Genomic DNA, 21,787 nt, shown 5'->3' with positions numbered 1-21,787 from the left:
CACTCGTGTCCTTGTTCCTCCTGCCCCTGTCTCTGTGTCTTCTCAGGACGTTTTTGAGGTCAGTGCCATCCTTGGGTCCCGTTACCATAGGGGTTGCCTGCAGTATCTGGTTGACTGGCTGGGTTATGGTCCGGAGGACCGTTCTTGGGTTTCTTCCCATGACGTTCAGGCGCCGCTTTTGGTGTCGCAGTTCCATAAGGATAACCCGGCTAGCCCACGAGGTCGTGGGCCTTTGAGGGGGGATTCTGTCACACCGCCTCTCACACCGCCTCTCACACAGAAGACCCGCTCCTCCAGATCCACACTCAGGGGTACCTCATCGCCCCGGCAAGTCACACATAGTAGGGCACATGGCATACTCAACACCACGGGAGTGTATCGTCCTTCACGTTTGTGGCAAGTAAGATGGAGGCTTCTGCATCATAAACGATCACATCCACGACGGCGAATGGTTCGACACAGCACGGCAAAGATCACGTGATTTCAGCACGGCAACGCTTTGGTACTTTTCGTCACGTGAACGTGGTCACGTGTTCCTCATTCCGTATAAAAGGAGCCCAATTACAGAAAGCGTTGCTTCACAGCTGCTTCCTTGGATCACGTGACGCTTCTGCATTCGTTCAAGATTTCTTCCTTCGACCACGGCCTTGTACTTCGGACTGCTCTTTGCCTAACCCTTGCCTGTTTTGGAACTTTGGATTATTTTCTTGGATCAACTGCTGCCAACCTTGTTCTGCTTTACGGACTGCCTTGTTTAGCCCTTCTCAAGTATTGGAACTCTTGTTTTGACCTCGAACTCTAAATCATCCAGATCACGTGCTCCCTTGGGACCTCGGTCCATTCCCCAGGTGATAGTCTACCAGGACGCACTATACACACCACGAGTCATCAAACCCCACACTCACAGGTACTATAGTGATTCAGAGATTACCCATTGATAATTGCACATTGTACCATAATCTAACCATATTCTTTCCTTTGCAGCGCTCCAGGGGTTCTTCCGGTTGTTTCCGCGTCCTGACTCCACGGACTATCACCTTTGGCTCTAATTGTCATTCTGACAGGTGTTACCGTGGTTGTCAGTTTGATACTTGGGGACAGAGGGATAGCCCATACTCTGCACGACCATCAACTTTGTAACAAAAACAAAGCGAGATAAACACACAATAACACTAAAAGAGGATTGCTAGCTCACTGGTTTGTTTGAATTGAAGGTTGTGTAGGGTCCAAACAGATTCCACATCTAGCTAGATTTCCCTAATATTCTTGTGGAGGGTCCAAAACTAGCCTGCACTTGGGTATCGAGCCTATTTTAAATGTGTTAAAGCAGCACTTTTGTTAACACTTTCCAATGACGCATACCACTGACGTAACCTCAGAGAGAAATTCTTTCCCTATGCAGCACTATAAGACCTTTATCTAAGATCAACTTCTCAACAACCAGATAACACAGATGTAAGATCAAATGGGTTCCTTGCACTGTGTGCTAAAGGAACTCAGTTATATTCACATCTGAGATAATTTGCCTCCACGGGCGTGAGAAAAACGGTGAACAACCTTTGCTAAGGTGGATGGATTCTTTCCTCTGTGGAGGAGCAGATGATGTTGTCTCTAGTGCCCTCCCCCTCACCTCCATCATTTTGGAAGCAAAGCAGGAAGACTCTGTGCATGACACCAGGTATCATTCCAATACCGCATTGAAGATATGAGAGACGTTATGCACTCAGACAACTGTATCAAATGTACCCTCCCACTGATGTGGTGGAAGGATGTCGGCACACAACATTGGACATAGAAGAGCTGTAAAGGACGTCAGGTCAGAGTAAAGTGACATCATAAAGATACTAAGACATACCGAAACGATATGCAAATATTTAAGGAATGATAATGTAACTGACATAACAAGAGAAACATGTATGCAGAGACGAAGAAACCATATATACAAAGAAGATACGTAACCAGACGAGTAGTGAATGTATATACGCACAAACACAAGGTAGATGAGTTACATAGAAGCTTATTACAGTAGAAACTACAACTTGCATAAAGCGGCCATGATGAGAAGATGGACTTCGAATCGTGTCAAAACTACCTCAGAGACATACCAGGGACGTGGATCAGAAACGCTGCAGAAAACAGCTCAATGCGAGGAACAAAGAATATCTGTTTTGCTAAGACTAAGATTGACAAGAATTGGAAAGTACAAACCAGGATAAGCTATGAACGAAGGGCACATTTCTCTTAGATTAAGCAGAAGTGAAAACAACTGCAAGTGCCAAGTATTGGACACTCAAGGGTCAAGAAAAGCACATGTATGACGGAACAACCAAGTCTCCAGAAGCCAAGAGGAGTAACAGCACCCAATATAATTAAATCAAATAGCAGTAAATAACTGATCGAAATGGACAAATTCGAGGTCTACTCGCACGTGATGCAAGACTCGAAAACAAGGTATATTCATTAATCCTCAGACGAAGAGAGAGATGTACCCTGACTCCCTTAAAGGTCCCAGAGAAGACAACAGTCAGCAAGGTCAATTACAAAGGAGAAGCTTTGGCTCATGGCCTAACTGATGAGAGATGGTAGGCTCATTGACAAATGAGGGCACTGGTCTGACGTTGTTCTCCGCACCTGTGTTTCATTCTGTTCACGTGCTGCTCGTGAGCCGAATGTCAAAAGTTCAGAAAGAATGCCAACCAATCATGAGACATTATGTAGCGGCATGCCATACAATGTTGCACCAACCCGTTGTTGTTACGCTGCTATAAACAATATTAGACGTATTAAGAGGTGGGTCTAGGCTTGCCTATTAGATAAGGGGCATCCAGTGATATAACTAAAACGTATATGATATATAGGTATATATGTTCCCTTAACCAATCCCTCCCTTCAATAGGTTTTATGGTTTGCTATGTAGGATGACGTCATAGATGACGCATGTTCAGGTATAAAGCTTTTTGAAAATCGAAATTTAAGTGCAAGTGCGTGGACTACATTTCATTGTGCGCCAGATTGCCCTACTTCATTTGAGCTAATAATAAAGTTTTACTTTGCCATATAGTCTGTGAGTCTGTCTGGTTATTTGGGTCTGAGATCATTATTGGCAGTTCCATTGAGCAGGTGAGATGCTTCAAGGTCCTAGAGCACACCTCTGCAGAGTCATTTTCCTTGAAAAATTCCTGGCTGTTAAGCTGGGAGATTCCAATCTCTTTTCATGCTTTCTCGGCTTTGGCGAGCATGACATATGTCATTAGGTGTCACACTGACATGGAGCTATGCCAACCAGAATTAATATACCATTGGCTAATTATGGCATTGTGGCACCCATTGTCTTAATCTCCTACAAACTTCCTCTAACCTAGGCACAAGGAATGATCCTTGGATCCTGAGGGCAAGTGGGCAGATTATAAAGAATCAAAGATGGAACACAGTTCAGGCCTCGCAAGATCTACTAGCACACTTGTGTTGGTGAGGGGATTTGATGGAGGGAGAGTACTATTTGTATTGTACTCGACTTTGCTAGTGAGTATGGGGATGTTTGAAACTTTTCTTCGACATTTACTGCAAACAAACCTTGTATCAAGTGTGTTAATAGTGACATGGACCATTTTACAGAAAACACTGCTAAGTATGTCGTCGTCCCTCACCGTGTGGCAAGTGAATTTCTCGAAGGTCGAGCATGTGAACTAAGGAACTCACCCTACAGTTCTGGTGCGATATTTCAAAATGTGTGAGGTCTGCAGTATGCTGTGGAACAAGAGTTATCTATTTACTGCACATGCATTTACGCTTGAGAACGTCTCTAGCAATGTTTTTCAACCCATCAGTAATGCTTTCCTTACCATTGACCCAGGGACTCCCGGCATACCCGGATTCCCTGGTGGCCCTTGGGAACCAGATGGTCCTCTTTCTCCGGAAGGGCCTGGTGGTCCTGCGGGCCCCATGGATCCACTCTTCCCAGATCCTCCCGGGGTGCCGCTGCGACCTCTTTCACCCGGCTCTCCCTTGTCCCCTGGAGTTCCCGGATCACCCTGAAAAAAAGCATACTTAGTTAAAACAACAACCGGTATTGGAAAAAGTGCTGCAACCCACTGGACTACCCATATCATATAACCAGAGGCTCTAGGGTTCTGGTGGGGGTTCCGCAAATAGAACTGGCAGGAGAATGCAAAGTATTTATTGCCTCCTTGGAATAATTTTCTTATTTTACCCACGGGAGGACATTTGCCCTCTTCCTCTTTAATGTCAAAAGCTGGCGTTGCCTTCCTGTGCCCAACTACCAGGGCAAGATGGTGTACCAAGGTTTGGAGGTGGGGGAGTTTGCATGGCAAAGATGTAAATTGGAACAGACCTTTCTACGGCAACCAAAACTGAACGTTTTACCAAAAAGGCAGAGAAAAAAGTGGTCTGTATTAGTGTAGCAGCATCAGTGAAGAAGAGGGGGGTTCAAATCAGGGATTATAAATCATGTAGGTATTCATGATTTTTGGTATGTCAGGAGGCAAAGAGGGGCACATGGTATCTATTTTACATATAAGCTGTAACATTCCGCAAAGTCTAGCCTTAGGAGCTCATGTTGGATTGGGGCGTAATGTTAATGGAAGGCGTAACAGCCTTGAGTAAGGCTTTAGCACCTGCCATTCACTGCACGCCACATTTTCAATCATGTATATGGAGGAGATGAGGGGCGGAACGCATCTTGCCTTTCCGTCAACTTCCTTGCTGTCTGCGACACTAATGCTCCAGCATTTGTACTGGCATGGATTTCATGCTGGTGCAAATGCTAAAGATCCCTATGGGGTCCGCCAGCTTTATGTACCAGCATAAAGCAGGCGTACTCCATAGGGATCTATCGTACATGCTGCCTGCCATGATTGTATGGCAGACAGCATGTACAATTAAACTGAAGCACTGCTCGACATGCTTGCATCCGAGGAAGCGTTTAATTTTAATTGTCAACACTGCTTACCATGCATGATAAGCAGTGTTCACAATGAAAATTAAAGGCTGCCTGACATGCGGAAATTGCTGACCACACCATGTCTATAAGGACTAGGCAAGCACAGGCCGGGGTCCATAAGTCTGGAGACAGCTCAGTGTTGCTTGGAGCTCTAGTGTAACTCGTTGTGCTACATTTAAAGGCTTGCGTTCTGAAATAGAAGGAACGCTCAGCATCTGGCTGGGCGTGGGGATATGACAGCCACTTAGGCCCTTAGGATTTCATTGAGGTTCTGGTTTCCTTTAGTATTGGCCACTAACCCTGTTACATTTTGTGTGCATTTATTGAGGCGATTTCATGTTTTTGTACTTCTTGAACCAACTTGAGCTGGGTCCTCCATCAGGAGGGGGGTCAGGCTTGGTTCTACAGTAAAGCAATTTTAGTCATTTGCCTGTGGTGGCATCTGCAGAACATTGGCCCTAAAAACAGTGCATCCAGTCCAATTGTGGAGGAGACTGCAGATGTAAAAATAGGTCCTTGCTTTGTGGTGCTGCACAGTCTAAGTTTTTCGATTAGAGGCAGCACATTCAGGGGCCTCGCATTACTTTGCCTGGCAAGCTGCTAAAGCGGAAAGGCAATGCCGGCAGGTCCCTGCTCCTGAAAATACACAGAAAAAAGTTATGCTGTGTGTTTGCATTCTTCCCTCAAGGGATCTGAACTCTAAACGCCCCCTTCAATCACCCTCATCTTTGAACAAGTCCTATTGTCACTAAGTGTTGGTCATTTTAACTCCATTTTAGTTCAGTCATTTCCTTTTCATCGTGGGTCTGAATAACTTGTTTGGGTCTGTGTGCTCTACCGGAGTCCTGCAAGTGGACAGGAAACAGCTGCACGTGAAAGGGCCTCTGATGAGGGCCCAGGCTTCCTAGCCTCCTCCCCAGGATATCTAGGCCCCATGCACATTTTACCAAGCACACGCTCGGATGCAGTCAGTAGGATGGCTGTAGCTTTGAACACAAGATATCACAAGCATAACTAGACTGCACAGGAATCTGGGCCCCTCTGTATCCCACCCCCACTGTATATCTGTTCTGTTATTACCTCTGAAAAGCACTCCGTTATGCATCTGTACTGTTGTATACCTCTGTAAAGTGCTCCGTTATGCATCTGTACGGTTGTATACCTCTGTTAAGCGCCTCGTTATGCATATGTACTGTTGTATACCTCTGTAAAGTGCACTGCTAAGTGCTCTGTTATGCATCTGTACGGTTGTATACCTCTGTAAAGCGCTCTGTTATGCATCTGTATGATTGTATACCTCTGTAAAGCACCACGTTATGCATCTGTTCTATTGCTACTTCTGAAAAGCGTTCCGTTATTCATCTGTACGGTTGTATACCTCTGTAAAGCGCTCCGTTATCCATCTGTATGGTTGTATACCTCTGTAAAGCATTCCATTATGCAACTGTGCTGTTGTACACCTCTGTAAAGCACTCTGTTATGCATCTGTACAGTTATATACCCCTGTAAAACACTCCATTATGCATCTGTATTGTTGTATACCTCTGTAAAGTTCTCTGTTAAGTTCTCCGTTATGCATCTGTACTGTTGTATACCTCTGCAAAGCGCTCCGTTATGCAACTGTACTGTTGTATACCTCTGTAAAGTGCTCCATTATGCATCTGTACGTTTGTATACCTCTGTAAAGCGCATCTGTACTGTTGTATACCTCTGTAAAGCGCTCCGTTATGCATCTGTATGGTTGTATACCTCTGTAAAGCGCATCTGTGCTGTTGTGCACCTCTGTAAAGTGCTCCGTTATACATCTGTACTGTTGTATACCTCTGTAAAGCGCATCTGTACTGTTGTATACCTCTGTAAAGCGCTCCGTTATGCATCTGTACTGTTGTATACCTCTGTAAAGTGCTCTGCTAAGTGCTCTGTTATGCATCTGTACGGTTATATACCTCTGTAAAGCGCTCTGTTATGCATCTGTATGATTGTATACCTCTGTAAAGCGCCACGTTATGCATCTGTTCTGTTGCTACTTCTGAAAAGCACTCTGTTATTCATCTGTACGGTTGTATACCTCTGTAAAGCGCTCCGTTATCCATCTGTACTGTTGTATACCTCTGTAAAGTGCTCCATTATGCATCTGTACTGTTGTATACCTCTGTAAAGTGCTCCGTTATGCATCTGTACTGTTGTATACCTCTGTAAAGCACTTCATTATGCATCTGTACTGTTGTATAACTCTGTACACTTTATCTGTACTGTTGTATACCTTTGTAAAGTGCTCTTTTATGCATCTGTACTGTTGTATACCTCTGTAAAGAACTCTGTTGTGCGTCTGTTCGGTTGCTACTTCTGAAAAGCGCTCCGTTATGCATCTGTATGGTTGTATACATCTGTAAAGCGCTCTGTTATGCAACTGTGCTGTTGTACACCTCTGTAATGCGCTCTGTTATGCATCTGTTCTGTTGCTACCTCTGAAACGCGCTCTGTTACGCATCTGTATGGTTGTATACCTCTGTAAATGCAACTGTGCTGTTGTACACCTCTGTAAAGCACTCCGTTATGCATCTGTACTGTTGTATACCTCTGTAGAGCGCTCCGTCAAGTGCTCCATTATGCATCTGTACTGTTGTATACCTCTGTAAAGCGCTCTGTTATGCATCTGTTCTGTTGCTACCTCTGTACAGTGTTCTGTCAAGTGCTCCATTATGCATCTGTACTGTTGTATACCTCTGTAAAGCGCTCCGTTATGTATCTGTACTATTGTATACCTCTGTACAGCGCTCTGTCAAGTGCTCCATTATGCATCTGTACTCGTGTATACCTCTGTAAAGCACTCTGTTATGCATCTGTTCTGTTGCTACCTCTGAAAAGCGCTCTGTTACGCATCTGTATGGTTGTATGCCTCTGTACAGCATTCTGTCAAGTGCTCCATTATGCATCTGTTCTGTTGCTACCTCTGAAAAGTGCTCCCTTATGCAACTGTGCTGTTGTACACCTATGTAAAGCTGTCCGTTATGTATCTGTGCTGTTGCACACCTCTGTAAAGCGCTCCGTTGCTTCTCGACGCTAGGTCCACGCTCAATAAATACTATAATATTAGTAATATGCAGGTGGTTCTCGCCCCATAAACGAGTGGGATGGCAGAACCTAGTTCTTATCCTCCTCTGACCTTGGATTTCAAGACCCTCTTGTAGAGTCTTCGCCTTGGGGTGTGGGGGTGCCCATGAGTGGGTGAGAGGCTGAGATGCCCTCCTCTGTGCCTGTCACTCACCTTGCTCCCGGGGGCACCCGGAATTCCTGGTTTTCCTGCAGGACCCTAGAGAGAAGCAAGGAAAGAGCAAAGCAGCCATGTCATTAAGTATCGTGGAGCTCCTCAGACTGATGGCCAGGGAGGGAGTGAAAGGGACGAGAAAAGAAGGGACAAAGCTCAGAGACAGACAAAGCAGAGACTGAAGGAAGAAGAACACAGAGGACCAGGAGATGGGAATAGGGGGCGAATAAAGATAAAAGGGAGGGGTAAGCCTGGAGATAGGAGGAAAAAAGGGCGCGCAGAGATGGATAAAGAAGCAGAGGGGAGGAAACGCGTATGAAAGAAAAGACGACGTGTCCATGAGGATCCATGTCACAGAGGGCACCCTTCATGGCTCATGCGTGAGGCACGCAGCAGCGGTGCAGGTACAGGGCACAGTTTACCCACAAACACAAACCTCCTTTCCCACAGCTCCGTCTGACCCCATCTCTCCCTGCGAAGAAAGCAGAGCAAGGACGTGAGGACCAAGGTCACAAAGGAAGAGTGGCCTGTGTGCACGCTGTCTCCCCCTCCGCCCCCCTCCCGCTATGGAGGTACCGACCATCCACATACAGCCATGCCTATGACTCACGCTACTTTCACAGATAAAGCACACGCACCTAGCACACCTGTACATTTGCATCTTGCACATACAAACATTAGAGCAAACACAAACCCTGCCCACACAGCCACCGCGCACCTCGACCACAGTCACTCACTCGCACACAAGTGCCCCTCAAACACACATCACGCTGGCACAGCCACAACTCAGCCATGGGCCCTGGTGTTCTACAATTGCTAGAACAATGTAGTACACGTCATATGAGCATCCATCCTCGCCTTCCCTCTACCCACTGTTCCAGGTGCTTACAGGTGGTCCTGGGTGTCCGGGCCCTCCGAGTCCTCCAGGCAGCCCGGGGAGGCCTCGTTCTCCTGGCGGTCCCTTTTCACCAGTCGTCGCCTGGAATAGAAACAGAGGGTCTGAGGTAGGCGGTGAGTACAGGGTTAGGACAGCAGCCGCACTGGGGACATGGACGCATCAGACTGGTGGGCACACGACGAGGGGTCAGAACTGAAGAGGGGATGCGGAGTGGGCCCCGTCAACCACAGTGCGACCTGCACGTGGCACGGGAGCCTTTAACAGTGGGCGCCCAACACATTGAAGCGTGCCCTCAGCGGTGGTGGGAGGGGGTAAAGGCTGGAGGGTAGAGGCATCGGGAAATGGAAACGTTAAGTGTACACGTGGAGAATGGAATACTTTGCGAAAGTATGTGTGCGGGCCAACGAGGGAGAAATAACCACCACCGCGAGCGCAGGACGTCAGACATCTGTCAGACTCCTCCCAGACCCCTGGTGGGAATCGTGGGATCACAGTACGGTCAAATGTGTCACAAAATCTCCAAGAGTCAACGCATGAAATGGATCTATTGGTTTTGCAGAGAGGCAAATATGCCGCCAGGTGGCAGCATTGGTTAATAGTTTGGATTTCAATTCTAGTTTGGAATGCGAAAACCGGACAAACTCTTTGGGGGATTTACATAGTGTGTTTCTCTCACTGCCGAAGGCAACACTGGAACTCTGGAAAGCAAATCGTAAGACAAGACTTTCTGCTTATTGTAAAGAGTGAAAGATGCAACGAACTGCAGGGGACTCGTTCTCAGATCATAGCCCCCCACAAGCAATGCAAGCAGAATATGACACATGCGTTCACTACAGTGTCAATGCATTTACGTTTCAGCAAATTATTCTATATACAGAGCAGATGATCTATTCCATTTTGGTAAAATCCCAGACAGATTTACTAGCACAGGGCTCGTGCTCCCTCCAACATTTTTCACTTGACCTCGTTACTCCGCGTCCTTGAAGCTGTTCATTAAAGAAGACCCCCCCATCACCCCCCCCCCCCCCCCCAACCACCTTCCGGATTATCCACTAAATCGCCACGTTGATCCAAACATAGGGTTACATGTGTTTATGAATATGGAGCACCTTTAAGATTTGTCCATCTTTAGCACATAGTCAAAATGTAATGCGGCCCCAAAATTGCCATCAGATTTTAAATGTACCCGGAGATTTTGCTTGGATTCTGAGACTAAAGATTTCAGGCGAAATGACACCTCATTAAAAGGCAGTAAGGACATTATCCAGTGGGCGCGGGGGAAGTATTCCTGGCCTCTTGTACTGTTATCAAACGCCCAGTGGGTGGTCGATCAGCATCCAGCATTCTGGGGAGGAGTGCGTGTAATGCCCCTAGCACGGGGGTCTTGCGCCTATGTCTGCCTGCATGTGTTGGACTACAGCTTCCATCATCACTACCTGCAAAGCGCATGGCGAGAGATCATGGGAGTTGTAGTCAAGCCCACCTGCAGCCCCGAAGGTTGTAGACCTCTGCCCCGGCGCTACGGGTCTGAGGTTTGGAGGATGTGGGCTTCACAACAACCTCTAGTAACATAGCAGCTAGGTTTGGCTGGAGACTCATGGTCTGGAACATTACTAGAGCACGAGGGGTAAGTACAAAGCTTTAGGAAGAACTAGGGGACACAGAAAAGGGCAACTCCACCATGTCTAATGGCAAAGCTAAGCTCTTAAACCTCAACTAAACACGAAATGGATTTCGAGTATCTGTGTACAAACATAAAATGCAAAACTCCGGATAAAGCCTGGAGGCCAGCATGCAGCACCCCAGTACTGATGGTGAGGGCTGGTTTTGAGGTTTGTAAGACAGTGGGTCTTCTGCCAGCAGTACTGGACACCAGTCTGACTGCGGTAGGTGGGTCTCTTGGGTTTCCCTGACAGCTGATGCTGGTAAAAGAAGACACTGCTGGGCTCAACGTGGTTTCCATGTGAGGCAAAATCCCCTGCTTCCAGACCCGATGGGCCTTGCAGTGTCTACTCCGCTCCAGTGAACACCGGCTGTGGTGCTTCTGGGTGTGCTTCGCTTAAACCTTGCCCTTTCACCCCCCCATATCACATGGGGTTGTACTTAAACTAATTTCAAGGGACGGGAGGGCTGTGTAGAGGCCGGCTTCCTCCGGTATCAGGCCATCACATGTGTGGCACATGCTGAGTGCGTGAATTCACAAAAAGTGCAACATCTCCATATGTTCTCTCTCTCTGGCGGTATCCAGCTTTACTAATGTTATGGGCCGAGGTTGTTATTTATGGACTACAGTTCCCCTGCGGACCAAGGTAGTTGGGTAAGACTCCATTAGAAGTATAGGAAAAGGTTCCTGCGTAAAATGCCACCTGCTGGCAGAACCCCCGCTCCAGCCTTATAATGACAAGACAGATAGTAGGGATACATGCTGGGGCGGGAAGTGGACAAAATATGCGATACTGAATTGTACCAGAATTTGGAACACCCAGTGATGAGCAAAGGAAGGCAATGGATTTTCACCATGCAGACCACTTTGTGGGTCTTAATGATCAGTTTGAATGGCTACGCCTGGTTTATCGCGAGATCTGGTAACTTCAAGCATTGTTGTTCAAATATGATTGGCCCTTTTGAATCATAATAAACCATGTGCCAACCATGTGAATTTAATTATGATGTTGTCCGCTCTTAAAGAGTCTGCATCCTAATTTAGGCCCTCTGTGCATTTTATTGTTGATGACACTGTCTTGATAATCAGACCGTAATAGATACATTAGCATGTTACAGTTATACTATGCAACCCATTCAAAGATGGCCGCCCGCTAGACATTAATGAGACATTTTCCAAATGGGGCAGCGCATAGTTGTCCTCGCTCAGCGATGCACAACGAAGGGCTGGAACAGTTACTATGTAGTGCTTTCCTGCTGAATATATTCACTTTGATGAAAGTGGGCAGTAACAGGATTTTATTAATTTACCCTCTCCTCTAGAATGACTGGGCCCAATGTGAAATGGGAAGATTATGGCGAATCTCCACCTTCCATTACTGTTATTGTTATTTGCACTTATAGTGCACCGGAAGCCTGCAGGCATCAGGGCGCAAACTGCCTGATCTTTAGAAAACGGTGTTCCATTTTTGGCAGCAGGAATCGTACAGTACTCAGCCTTCTCTGCGTACTTCTGTAATTGCAGGAGCTCAAGCAAAAGACTGCACCTACCATTCCCTGGCCCACGTGAACCACCTCATGTACAAGGACAGCTCTGCATAAATATCTAGGTACGCCTTACTCTGGCGTAATTGCTTTATTCCACTGATATATGCCAGTTCACATGTTGCCCCCAATCTGAGCATTTATTGGAATCTAGTTTATCATCCTTTATTCATAATTATGTACTTTCAGAAATTACCTCGCTAGCGACACTCATCCATAAACACCCCTTCTGGCAAGTAATCACGCGTCAAACTTTAAGGCAGGCCCATCATTAAACACTCCTGATAGTAATAACATTATTTAATTATTCACTGTTCATGGTCACCTAATGAGTTCATTTTTTTTGTCCTGATGAATTGAGGGACGGGGGGGGGGGGGGGCGGGGTTGGCATAACGGTTCCTATGATTTTGCCAAAACATGCACGTCGCTCGACCTCCCTTAGGTGTCCTGCGAACAGAAGAGATGGTGGCTTTTTTCTTGAGTACATCTTTTTAGTATAACGCTTCCTACAGTGCCACGCGTGGAATGAGTAAAGGCTACTTTGATAGACTGTGCTTTTCATTGCTTGTGTAATCCACCTGTGTTCTTCTACTCTGCTTAGCATTGCTTTTGTTTCTAACTTGTAGTAGTCATTGTGTATTTATGTTGTATCATGTATTTGTTTTGAATCACTGTGTTCTTTGACATGACCACTTAAACATCTAAAGTTGGCCCTTGGTTGTTATTCTTTGTGCAAAACTGTGTTATGGTATTTCTTTAGTTCTACCAGCAGTAACTCAGTCCTACCACAAAAGTAGTCCAAGGTGCAAACTTTATCAACCTGGTATCCCCCCAGTTTACACATATCACACCATGACATGCGAAACACATCATGTTCTGGTCAACTGCATGAACCATTGCCCAGAACCCTACCACCTACTAATATAAGATTGTCTACCATAATATAAGCATTCCACAAACCAAAACCTGCAAGCTGATATCGATTCCCTTTAAAACGGAACCGACCCAACCTACCACAACGCCCCCGCCCCTTATAGGCGGTTTGATTAATGCCAGATCCCTGACAGCACACGCCACGGATATTCACGACCTAATCTCAGCCGAGAAACTGGACTTTCTAGCTATCACAGAATTCTGGCTGCATGACGCTGCAGGACCCTTGCTCTCCCTAGCTATCCCAGCTGGTTACACCATTCTGAGACAAGACAGAACAAATTTGCGTGGTGGTGGCATTGCCATCATCGCTAAAATTTGCCTAGGCATGAGAACCACACCAACCACAGTGTGTGAATCCTGCGAAGCGCTTTCCATCAAACTTCCTCTAGCTAATTCCCAAACTCTATCCATCCACCTTATCTACAGACCTCCCGGACCCATTGGGACATTCGAAGAGGATATCTATAATCTACTCTCCAACAACCTAAAATTGTCTTCACAATTGCTTTTCCTAGGGGACTTCAACCTGGGCTTCAACGACCCCCTCGACAAAAATGCAATCATCATCGCCAATACTCTGTCTGATTTGGGCCTAATTCAAAAAATGCTCGAACCCACTCATATCAAAGGGAGAACCCTTGACTGGTTAGCAGAGTACAATTGCATCGCTAACATCAAATCCATCATCCAACAACCTTGGACTGACCATTTCTTTGTGTCCTTCGACCTATCCACCTCTAGACCATCCTCACCAGCTCCCATCATGGCCATACCATGTCTCACTAGAAATAAAAAGAACATCACCAAGGAGAAAGTGATCCCCGCAATCCTACCTACACTTAACTAACTAGCGGATCAAATGGACCCTGAGACACTTGTTAATGAGTATAACAAAATTATGCTTACCACCCTTGACAGCATTGCCCCTTTAAAACTTAGATCAAGTAAACCTAAAACTCATCTTAATAAATGGTTTTCTCCAGAACTAAAAGATCTACGACTTCTCAAAAGAAGCCGTGAAACAGCATGGAGAATAACCCCTTCGAAAGACCACAAAAACAAACTCATGGAGGTCTCCTCCCGTTATAAAAAAGAAATCTAACTGGCTAAACAAAACTCTTACAACAAGCGTATCTCAAATGCCAATTCAAATATGAGGGAACTGTTCACCATCCTCAAAGAACTAGAGTCCCCCACCCTCCCATCTTGGACACATGCACCAAAGACAAAACCTGGTGCTCTGACATCCAACAAGCACTCTCCAACAAAATAACCATGCTCCAAAAAAAAATATCAAAGAAAAAAGCTTTACTTAGCCAACCACCCCAGACCATCAACGCAAAACACAGCCTCACCTCCTAAGGATCAGGACCCAGCTCCACGTTTCACATTCTCCAAAACTTCTGTTCTTGAGTTGGAGAAAGTTATCCTCACTCTTAAACCTTCCAACTGCCAGGGTGACGCCTGTCCTGCCCAGCTCATAAAAGACGCTGTTAGAGATCTCTCCCCTTTTATCTCAAAACTGGTCAACGCCTCCTTCGCATCAGGCATCGTCCAACCAATTTGAAAAAAAATCTTGGGTATTACCTTTGCTTAAAAAGCCAACTTTAGACCCTCTCATTCCTACAAACTACCGTCCAATTACGACCGTACCTTTCCTCCTCAAAATCTTGGGTAAGATAGCTTATACCCAGATAAACAAATTCCTGGAACAACATAAGCTTCTACGAGCACGACAATCAGGATTCCAGCCCCAACATGGCACTGAGACTGCTCTCATTGACCTAAAGGCACAAATAGATGACCTACGTGATAAAGGCAAAATGGCACTGCTCCTGCTGTTGGATCTCTCAGCTGCATTCGACCTCGTGGACCACAAGGTCCTATGCAGCCATCTAGATTCAGCCGCACATTTCTCGATCGAGGCCAGAACATGGATTGAGTCTTTCCTCAGCGACAGGACGATGAGGGTGCTCTCCCCGTCAGCAGCAGCCGACCCTATCCCCATCCTATGCGGAGTCCAGCAGGGCTCCTGCGTCTCCCCTACTCTATACAACATATTTACCAAGCCCCTTTTTGATGATCTGGACCATCTTGGTATCACCTACACTAATTACGCAGATGATACCCAGATTCTCCTCCCTCTTTCTGGGGATTATAATAAGGATTTGGCCTTGGTGAATAGGGTGTATATCATCATCCAGGCATGGATGGCTACCCATGGACTATGCCTGAATGATGATAAAACAGAACTCATCATCCTGGGAACTAATTCCAACCTACACAAACTAGGACAAGACTACTGCTCATTTGAGATTGATGGTAACATCATCAAGGTGTCCAAAGAAGCGAAGGCACTGGGCTTCTACTTGGACTCCACCCTTTCATTCGACAAACAGGTGAAGACCTCGGCATCCGCCACTGCTTACGCTTGCAAGCTTATCAGAGCAGGAAAACACTTTCTATCAGATAACAATTGTATTATATTAGCCAGAGCCTTGATTCTATCCCGGCTCGATTATTGTAATGCCCTTTACATAGGTTCTAATAAATCCATCATTCAGAAATTACAAATTCTTAAATACAACACCCTGCAAGCTGCTATGGGTGTGCCCAAAAGAGTGCATATATCCAATATCAGACGCCAAAATAACTGGCTGTCTACCCAAAATAAAATCCACCTAAAAACTTCATCACTTGTTCACAAAGCCTTGAACATTGCCACTAGACCCACACGAACACTGAATGCCAACTGCCTTATCATACCTAGATTCGGGTTGGCTAAGATTGGGGGAGGCAGTCCAACTCGGGAACTCCTTACCCCACACTCTACGAGTGGAGCAGCCCTTTCGAAAATTCAAACTAGAATATATAAAGCTCTTGAAAGTTGCTGACATCTAGTCTACCAGCACATATCCACTACAGTAACTCCCAAGTAGATATCTTAGATATTACCTAGTTGTCACCCATGGACCTCTGAAGAGCCTCGGATACCAACTAGCACCTGTATATATGTAAATTAATTGGCATTTGATCTTCTGGAGCAATGTATATCTTGCCTGCATGTAACCTGTATATAATTGTACATTTCTGTAATATTGCAACTTAAGCCTCGCACTGTCTTTTCTGCTGCGCACGGATACCCTCGGGTCTGGTGCGCATTATAAGTAAATAAACAAACAAACATATGTCATGTTGTGATATTCCATGGCATGACATGAAGACCTGTTATATGTCATGTGATGTCATGCCTCCTCATTTTGGGATATGTCATGACATGATCTGTTATGATATGTCATGTTGCGCTACACCATGTCATATTCCGTATCACGATATGATATACTTAATGAGGTAATTTGTCAAGTCATATCATGATATAATGTCATGCTGTGTTATATCATGACATGCCATGAGATTCCCAATTAGCTTCCCATCTGGAATTCCCAGTAAGCTCCTAGTTGGACATTCCTGTTAACGTCCCAGTTTACAAAATTCCAGTATATTTCACTGAACAAGCAGCCCCATATCTCAAAGACAAGGGTGCTATTGGATGAACTCTGCTTATGCAGTTCAAAGTGATAGGGTACACAAAACATATGTTCACCCTATACAGGATAATAGCAAGAAGTGTGATGAGTCTCAAGACCCATCACACTGAGGCTAGGCTGTCCAAATATTCCAAACAAAATGAGTAGCTACAACCCCACAGCACCTACAAATAAACGTATAATTTCCATTTGATGGTGATGGTATCATTATTTCATCTGTGGGATGAATAGTTCATGCAGTCCTAATTTTTTCCTTTGTATTCTGGGACTTTTAGTTTCATTTTTGGATGGTGATGCAAAAAAGCTACGAAAAGAAACCGGACTGTAAGATCTCCTTACGTTACACATGGGCCAAGCTGGAGACCTGCTTCAGTTCCCAAACAGGCCAGGCTGCTCCCACTCAATTCTAGGACATCTGCCACTCACTGACAAATGTCAGGGTTTCAGAGTCACTTCACTTAAGCTCACATTTCTCCTAAGTACATCAGAACATGATGGTATGTGTCATGCATACGGTAGACAGGTCACCCTGTGGGCAATTATCGCTTTTTAGCGCATCGCTATAGTTAGGCGTATTGCCGTGGATGCTATGGATGACAAATTGTATCTGCTGCAGAGATTTCTACTTCAGCGGTGCTTGACGGGCCATGCAAACCCCTTTTCAGTCTTCATTAAAGAAATGTAATGAAGACCGAAGAAAGACTAACAGCCCGGCAAATGTAATTCAAGCAGAAATCTCTAATGAATGTATGTTTTACATTTTTTTAATTTAATGCAGTTGTAGCGGGGTAAGGGAGCATTCGGCGAGAGAGGGCAGCAGCTTGCTTGGAACGTGTTTGGAAGGGGGGCTTGTACTGGAAACCATAGACTGTGCTTTTAGCAACCTGATTGGCTGAAGCACACATCCAGGGGACTAATAATATCATATTGGCATGTAGTTCTTAATGCCTGATTCCTCCAGATACTAAGCGCTGTAATAATAGCTGTTTTTATCACCAATGAGTGATGCTCAATGTATCACCCTTTGAATCGTGATGGTCTGAGTGGGCCCTGCTGGGATTCAAACTTGCAAACTGCAGGCTGGCTCTATGGCAAGGGCAAGCACTTACCCTGTCAACTTTCCACCCAGGCATACAATAAATATAAATGCTAATTGGACCTTCCAAGTGAAAGCTATACAATGTTCAGAAGACCCACCCTGTAGAAAGCAGAGTCAGCCTCCTCAGAGGCGTATTAGACACAGCAATCAGCATAAGCAGCCTCTGGAAAGTGAGGGCAGAGGGGATAGAGCCCTGAATGCTCGGCTTGGCTTGGCTCTCGTGTCACACGTGACCTAGAGCCGAGCCAGGAGCAGATATATGACCTGATATAGTCTAACTGAGGTGACATTAAAGAGACTTGCTCATAAAAACACTGGCAAAGAAGATCTGGGCAGAAAAGAAGCCGCATGAAACAGAAGGGGTCGTACCCTTGAATAATTCCTGCGAATTCTGGTCGCGCTCGCTGAATAAGCCTCTAGAGTCACCTTGTGATCTCAGTGTTAGGTCTCAGGCTTGGACAGAGCACTTCCAAGAGGCACACTCAACGAAAGGCATAGATAGGGAATTTGGTCCCAACCAGTCATCTGATATTTGTTTTAACAAGCATGGTTCACAAGTGGAGTTTTCACTGAAAGAACTCTGTGAAGTCATCACCACACAAGCAACACTCAAAAGCCCTGGCCCTGACACGATTCCGGCGGACCTTTTTAAGTTTAATTTAGACCTCTGGGCTCCCTTTTCACTTAATGTCTTGAATCTCATTTCGGCCACAGGCCAAATCCCTGTGAGCTGGAGAAAGTCCCTTATTATGGCAATCCACACAAAGGGTGATTGGCCGGTTCCCAAATCATACCGCCCAATTTCTCTACTGGACACAGTCAGCAAGCTCTTGTACAAGGCTTAACGAGTATGCCTCAGCAGAACGGATTTTAGTTGACTCTCAAGGAGGAGTCTGCTCTGGTTTGGGCACGAGAGAGCAAACTCTTAGGCCTATTTTTCCTACTGGCAAAATATTATTACTACATGAAGTTTGAATTTTCTTGACTATTATGGATCTCTTGACTGCCTTTGATATGGTTAACAGGGCCAGGCTCTGGGCGGTCCTACAAGGAATAAAACTACCCCCACCTATTTTAGCAGTAACAAAACTTTTACACTTTGATACTCAGGTGGCTATCCATATTGGACCCGTCGGCGAGTGCACACAGTACTTTAACATAGGTAGGGGTGTGAAACAGGAGTGTGTTTTGGCGCCACTCCTGTTTAACCTCTACCCTAACGTGTTAGAGTCTGAGATGAAGACTACGCTCGCCGACGTTCCCCTGATTGGCAGCGTTCACCCTCTAGTACCAAGTTACACAGATGATGCGGTCTTACGAGCTCGGACGCTAAGAGCACTGCAGGACCGTATTAGCAAATGTTCTGAATTCATGGGCCCAAGGGACCTAAAAGTTAATGCCACTAAGTCCGAGGTGATGACGGCTGGGGGGGCAGGGGAGGAGATCACCCGCTTCCTTAATGCAGAATGACATTAAACTTGAGCAGGGGGACCAGTTTAGTTATCTGGGTGTGGTATTTACAAATAAATGGCAGGAGAGGGACCACTTATCTAAACAAGCAGAATCTGTGGGTCAGATATGTGGGGCCATTAATAATACTGCTAACTCTTTAGGTTACCAGTCTATTGTAACAAACCTGAAAAACCTTGTGCGATAGCAATGTATGGTGCCGAGCTTTGGGGATTTTAGGACACCCATTTATTCCAATTAAAGGAGGACGCCTTTATTGCACACCTCCTCAATCTCGCACGCTCGGCCTTGCTGTTTGCCATGTGCTCGGAACGGAACCACCCCTTTATAAGTGATGAGTTGAGATGAAGAGCTAGGCATGGGGTTAACACTATGGACTAGCCCCGAAGCTGTTTTGTCCCATAACATTTTGAGGCATTTTATGGCGAGAGGAAACCCACATAGGATGCCCTGGCTGAACTATGTGCTTAAGGCCGAAAGCGACGCAGGAGAACTGTTTATAAACCCAAGTATTATTCCCAAAAGCGATGCTGGGCTGATTACTGGGACATTAAAATGTATATGGATATGATAGGTTATTTATAACTCACTTAATACCCAGAGGTTTCTAAGCGCAGACCCAGGGATCAAATCTATGTTGCTCTGTGTAGTTTTGCTTCCAAGGCGAGCACGTTGCCCCTGAGCTATCCTCCCGAGACAATGGCACACAGAGAGGAGGGAAAATGAACTGCCAAAACACTCGGACAGGAAGAATGACATTATTTCTATCCGAGGCCAAAGGATGGATTCTTTAGACCAGATGGCTTCTTGCCATGGTCGGTCCCTTATAACGCGCTTTGGGTTGGGCTTTTTGCCATGTGGTAAGGTATTCAACTGGAGAATACACGCCTCTCTCCAAGGGTCTGCCTGCCACAAGCAGCGGAGGATACTAACCCTTTATGCTGCTATGCAAGCTATACATGAAGATGAGGCAGAAGGCCCTTGTGCCCCTGTTTAGGCATGCAGGTATCATAGCCATTAGGTTGGCTTTCAATGGTTATTAGATGCTGCAGAGCTGACAGTCTCTGTAGCACTGCAGAGCTATATGTGTATTGCACTAAGGCTGAGAAATCGATTTATATAGGGGCCAGAGGCCTAACCATAAGTCTGCACTCCTATTAAACGTCTTTTATTAAAGTATTTATGTCTTACAGTTGTTTTAAATGTGAGGCACTTTTAAGGCTTGTGCCAGATAAAGTTTTGTAATGATGATGACTCGAGCCAACCAGATGCTGTCATTGGCTTCATCACCTCTAGTGGAGCGTGCATTCATTCTTTCTGTGTGGACAGTGAAAGGCCTAGAGAAGTGGAGTGTGATGGCTGAACCTACAGCACACTATGCTGTGTACTCACCGGTCCGGGTGGTCCCATCTGTCCGGGCTGGCCTGGGCTCCCAGCGGGACCCTGGAAGAGAAATGAGAGTCACCAGGAAGAAGGATATGGCAGATTTGAACCCTAAGAGGGCCAGCATTTGATAAGAGTGGGGAGCTTACTCTCCCCCTAAGGACGCCTGGCAATATCAAATGATCTAGACCCAGCACAGCACCTAGTTCCCACTCACAGCACACCTTCAGCCATTCTCATAATGGCTTCCAGTGGAAGGCCCCTAGTCCTTCACCACTTCCTACAGCGCCTCCTCCTGGTGGATACTGGCTCTGCAGATGCTGTGTAGGCAGCATCGGCCAGGATGCTTCAGCGTTCCCTACATACAAGGTCTGTTGAACAAAGAACACCCGGCCCATGACAGACACAGCCCTTTTAGACAGAGGGAGATAGAGGGAAGGTTCTAGAGACAGACACAACACCTTGAACTTACCACATGGCCAGGGGGCCCAATCCGCCCCTGGGGACCCATTGGACCTGAGTCGCCCTACCGGACAGAAAGAAAAGGCAACAAGTCAGCAGTTTCTTTACACACACGCACACGCACACGCACACGCGCACGCACGCACTCACACACACACACACACCACCCCCCCCTACCACTCTCCTCCACCCCCCCACCCCTATTTTAGGAGGCGCTTACCTCCGGTCCTGGCCGGCCTGCGGTTCCAGGTGGGCCTGGTGGGCCACAGTCCCCCTGTAAGAAAATACAGGGCAGTTATCTTTGGGAACTTGCCCCCACCCCAACCCCCCCCCACATGCTTTCATGCTACTTAGAGGATCCACAGTTCATGGGGCTCCCATGTAGGGGGAATAACTCAGGTTTCACCCCATCACCTATTCTGGAGACCAAGGCCCTTTTAAAGCCTTAACCCTTTGGAGCCCACTGTGGATTAAGCAACTGTTACAAGAACCAGAAACGAATGACATGCCGGCTCATCGACCCTCACGTCTACTACTGGGGGCTGGGGGGTAATT

General features: G+C 46.1%; 1 protein-coding gene across 8 annotated transcripts in view; it reads right to left on the bottom strand.

Annotated features, from left to right (window-relative positions):
• The window catches only part of COL16A1 (collagen type XVI alpha 1 chain), a 706,769-nt gene that overhangs the window by 48,097 nt on the left and 636,885 nt on the right, over positions 1-21,787 (bottom strand). For all 8 annotated transcript variants that reach the window (XM_069622515.1, XM_069622517.1, XM_069622520.1 and 5 more), the window contains 7 exons: positions 21,453-21,506; positions 21,243-21,296; positions 20,780-20,830; positions 9,118-9,207; positions 8,665-8,700; positions 8,229-8,273; positions 3,843-4,031 (listed from right to left, as the gene is read on the bottom strand). In XM_069622515.1, coding sequence (XP_069478616.1) covers positions 3,843-4,031; positions 8,229-8,273; positions 8,665-8,700; positions 9,118-9,207; positions 20,780-20,830; positions 21,243-21,296; positions 21,453-21,506 — 519 coding nt within the window. The remainder of the gene's footprint in view (positions 1-3,842; positions 4,032-8,228; positions 8,274-8,664; positions 8,701-9,117; positions 9,208-20,779; positions 20,831-21,242; positions 21,297-21,452; positions 21,507-21,787) is intronic.

Source organism: Ambystoma mexicanum, chromosome 11 (genome assembly GCF_040938575.1).
Source record: "Ambystoma mexicanum isolate Mex_15411 chromosome 11, UKY_AmexF1_1, whole genome shotgun sequence".
Classification (NCBI taxonomy): Eukaryota; Metazoa; Chordata; class Amphibia; order Caudata; family Ambystomatidae; genus Ambystoma; species Ambystoma mexicanum.
This window is presented reverse-complemented; position numbering and strand designations above follow the sequence as displayed.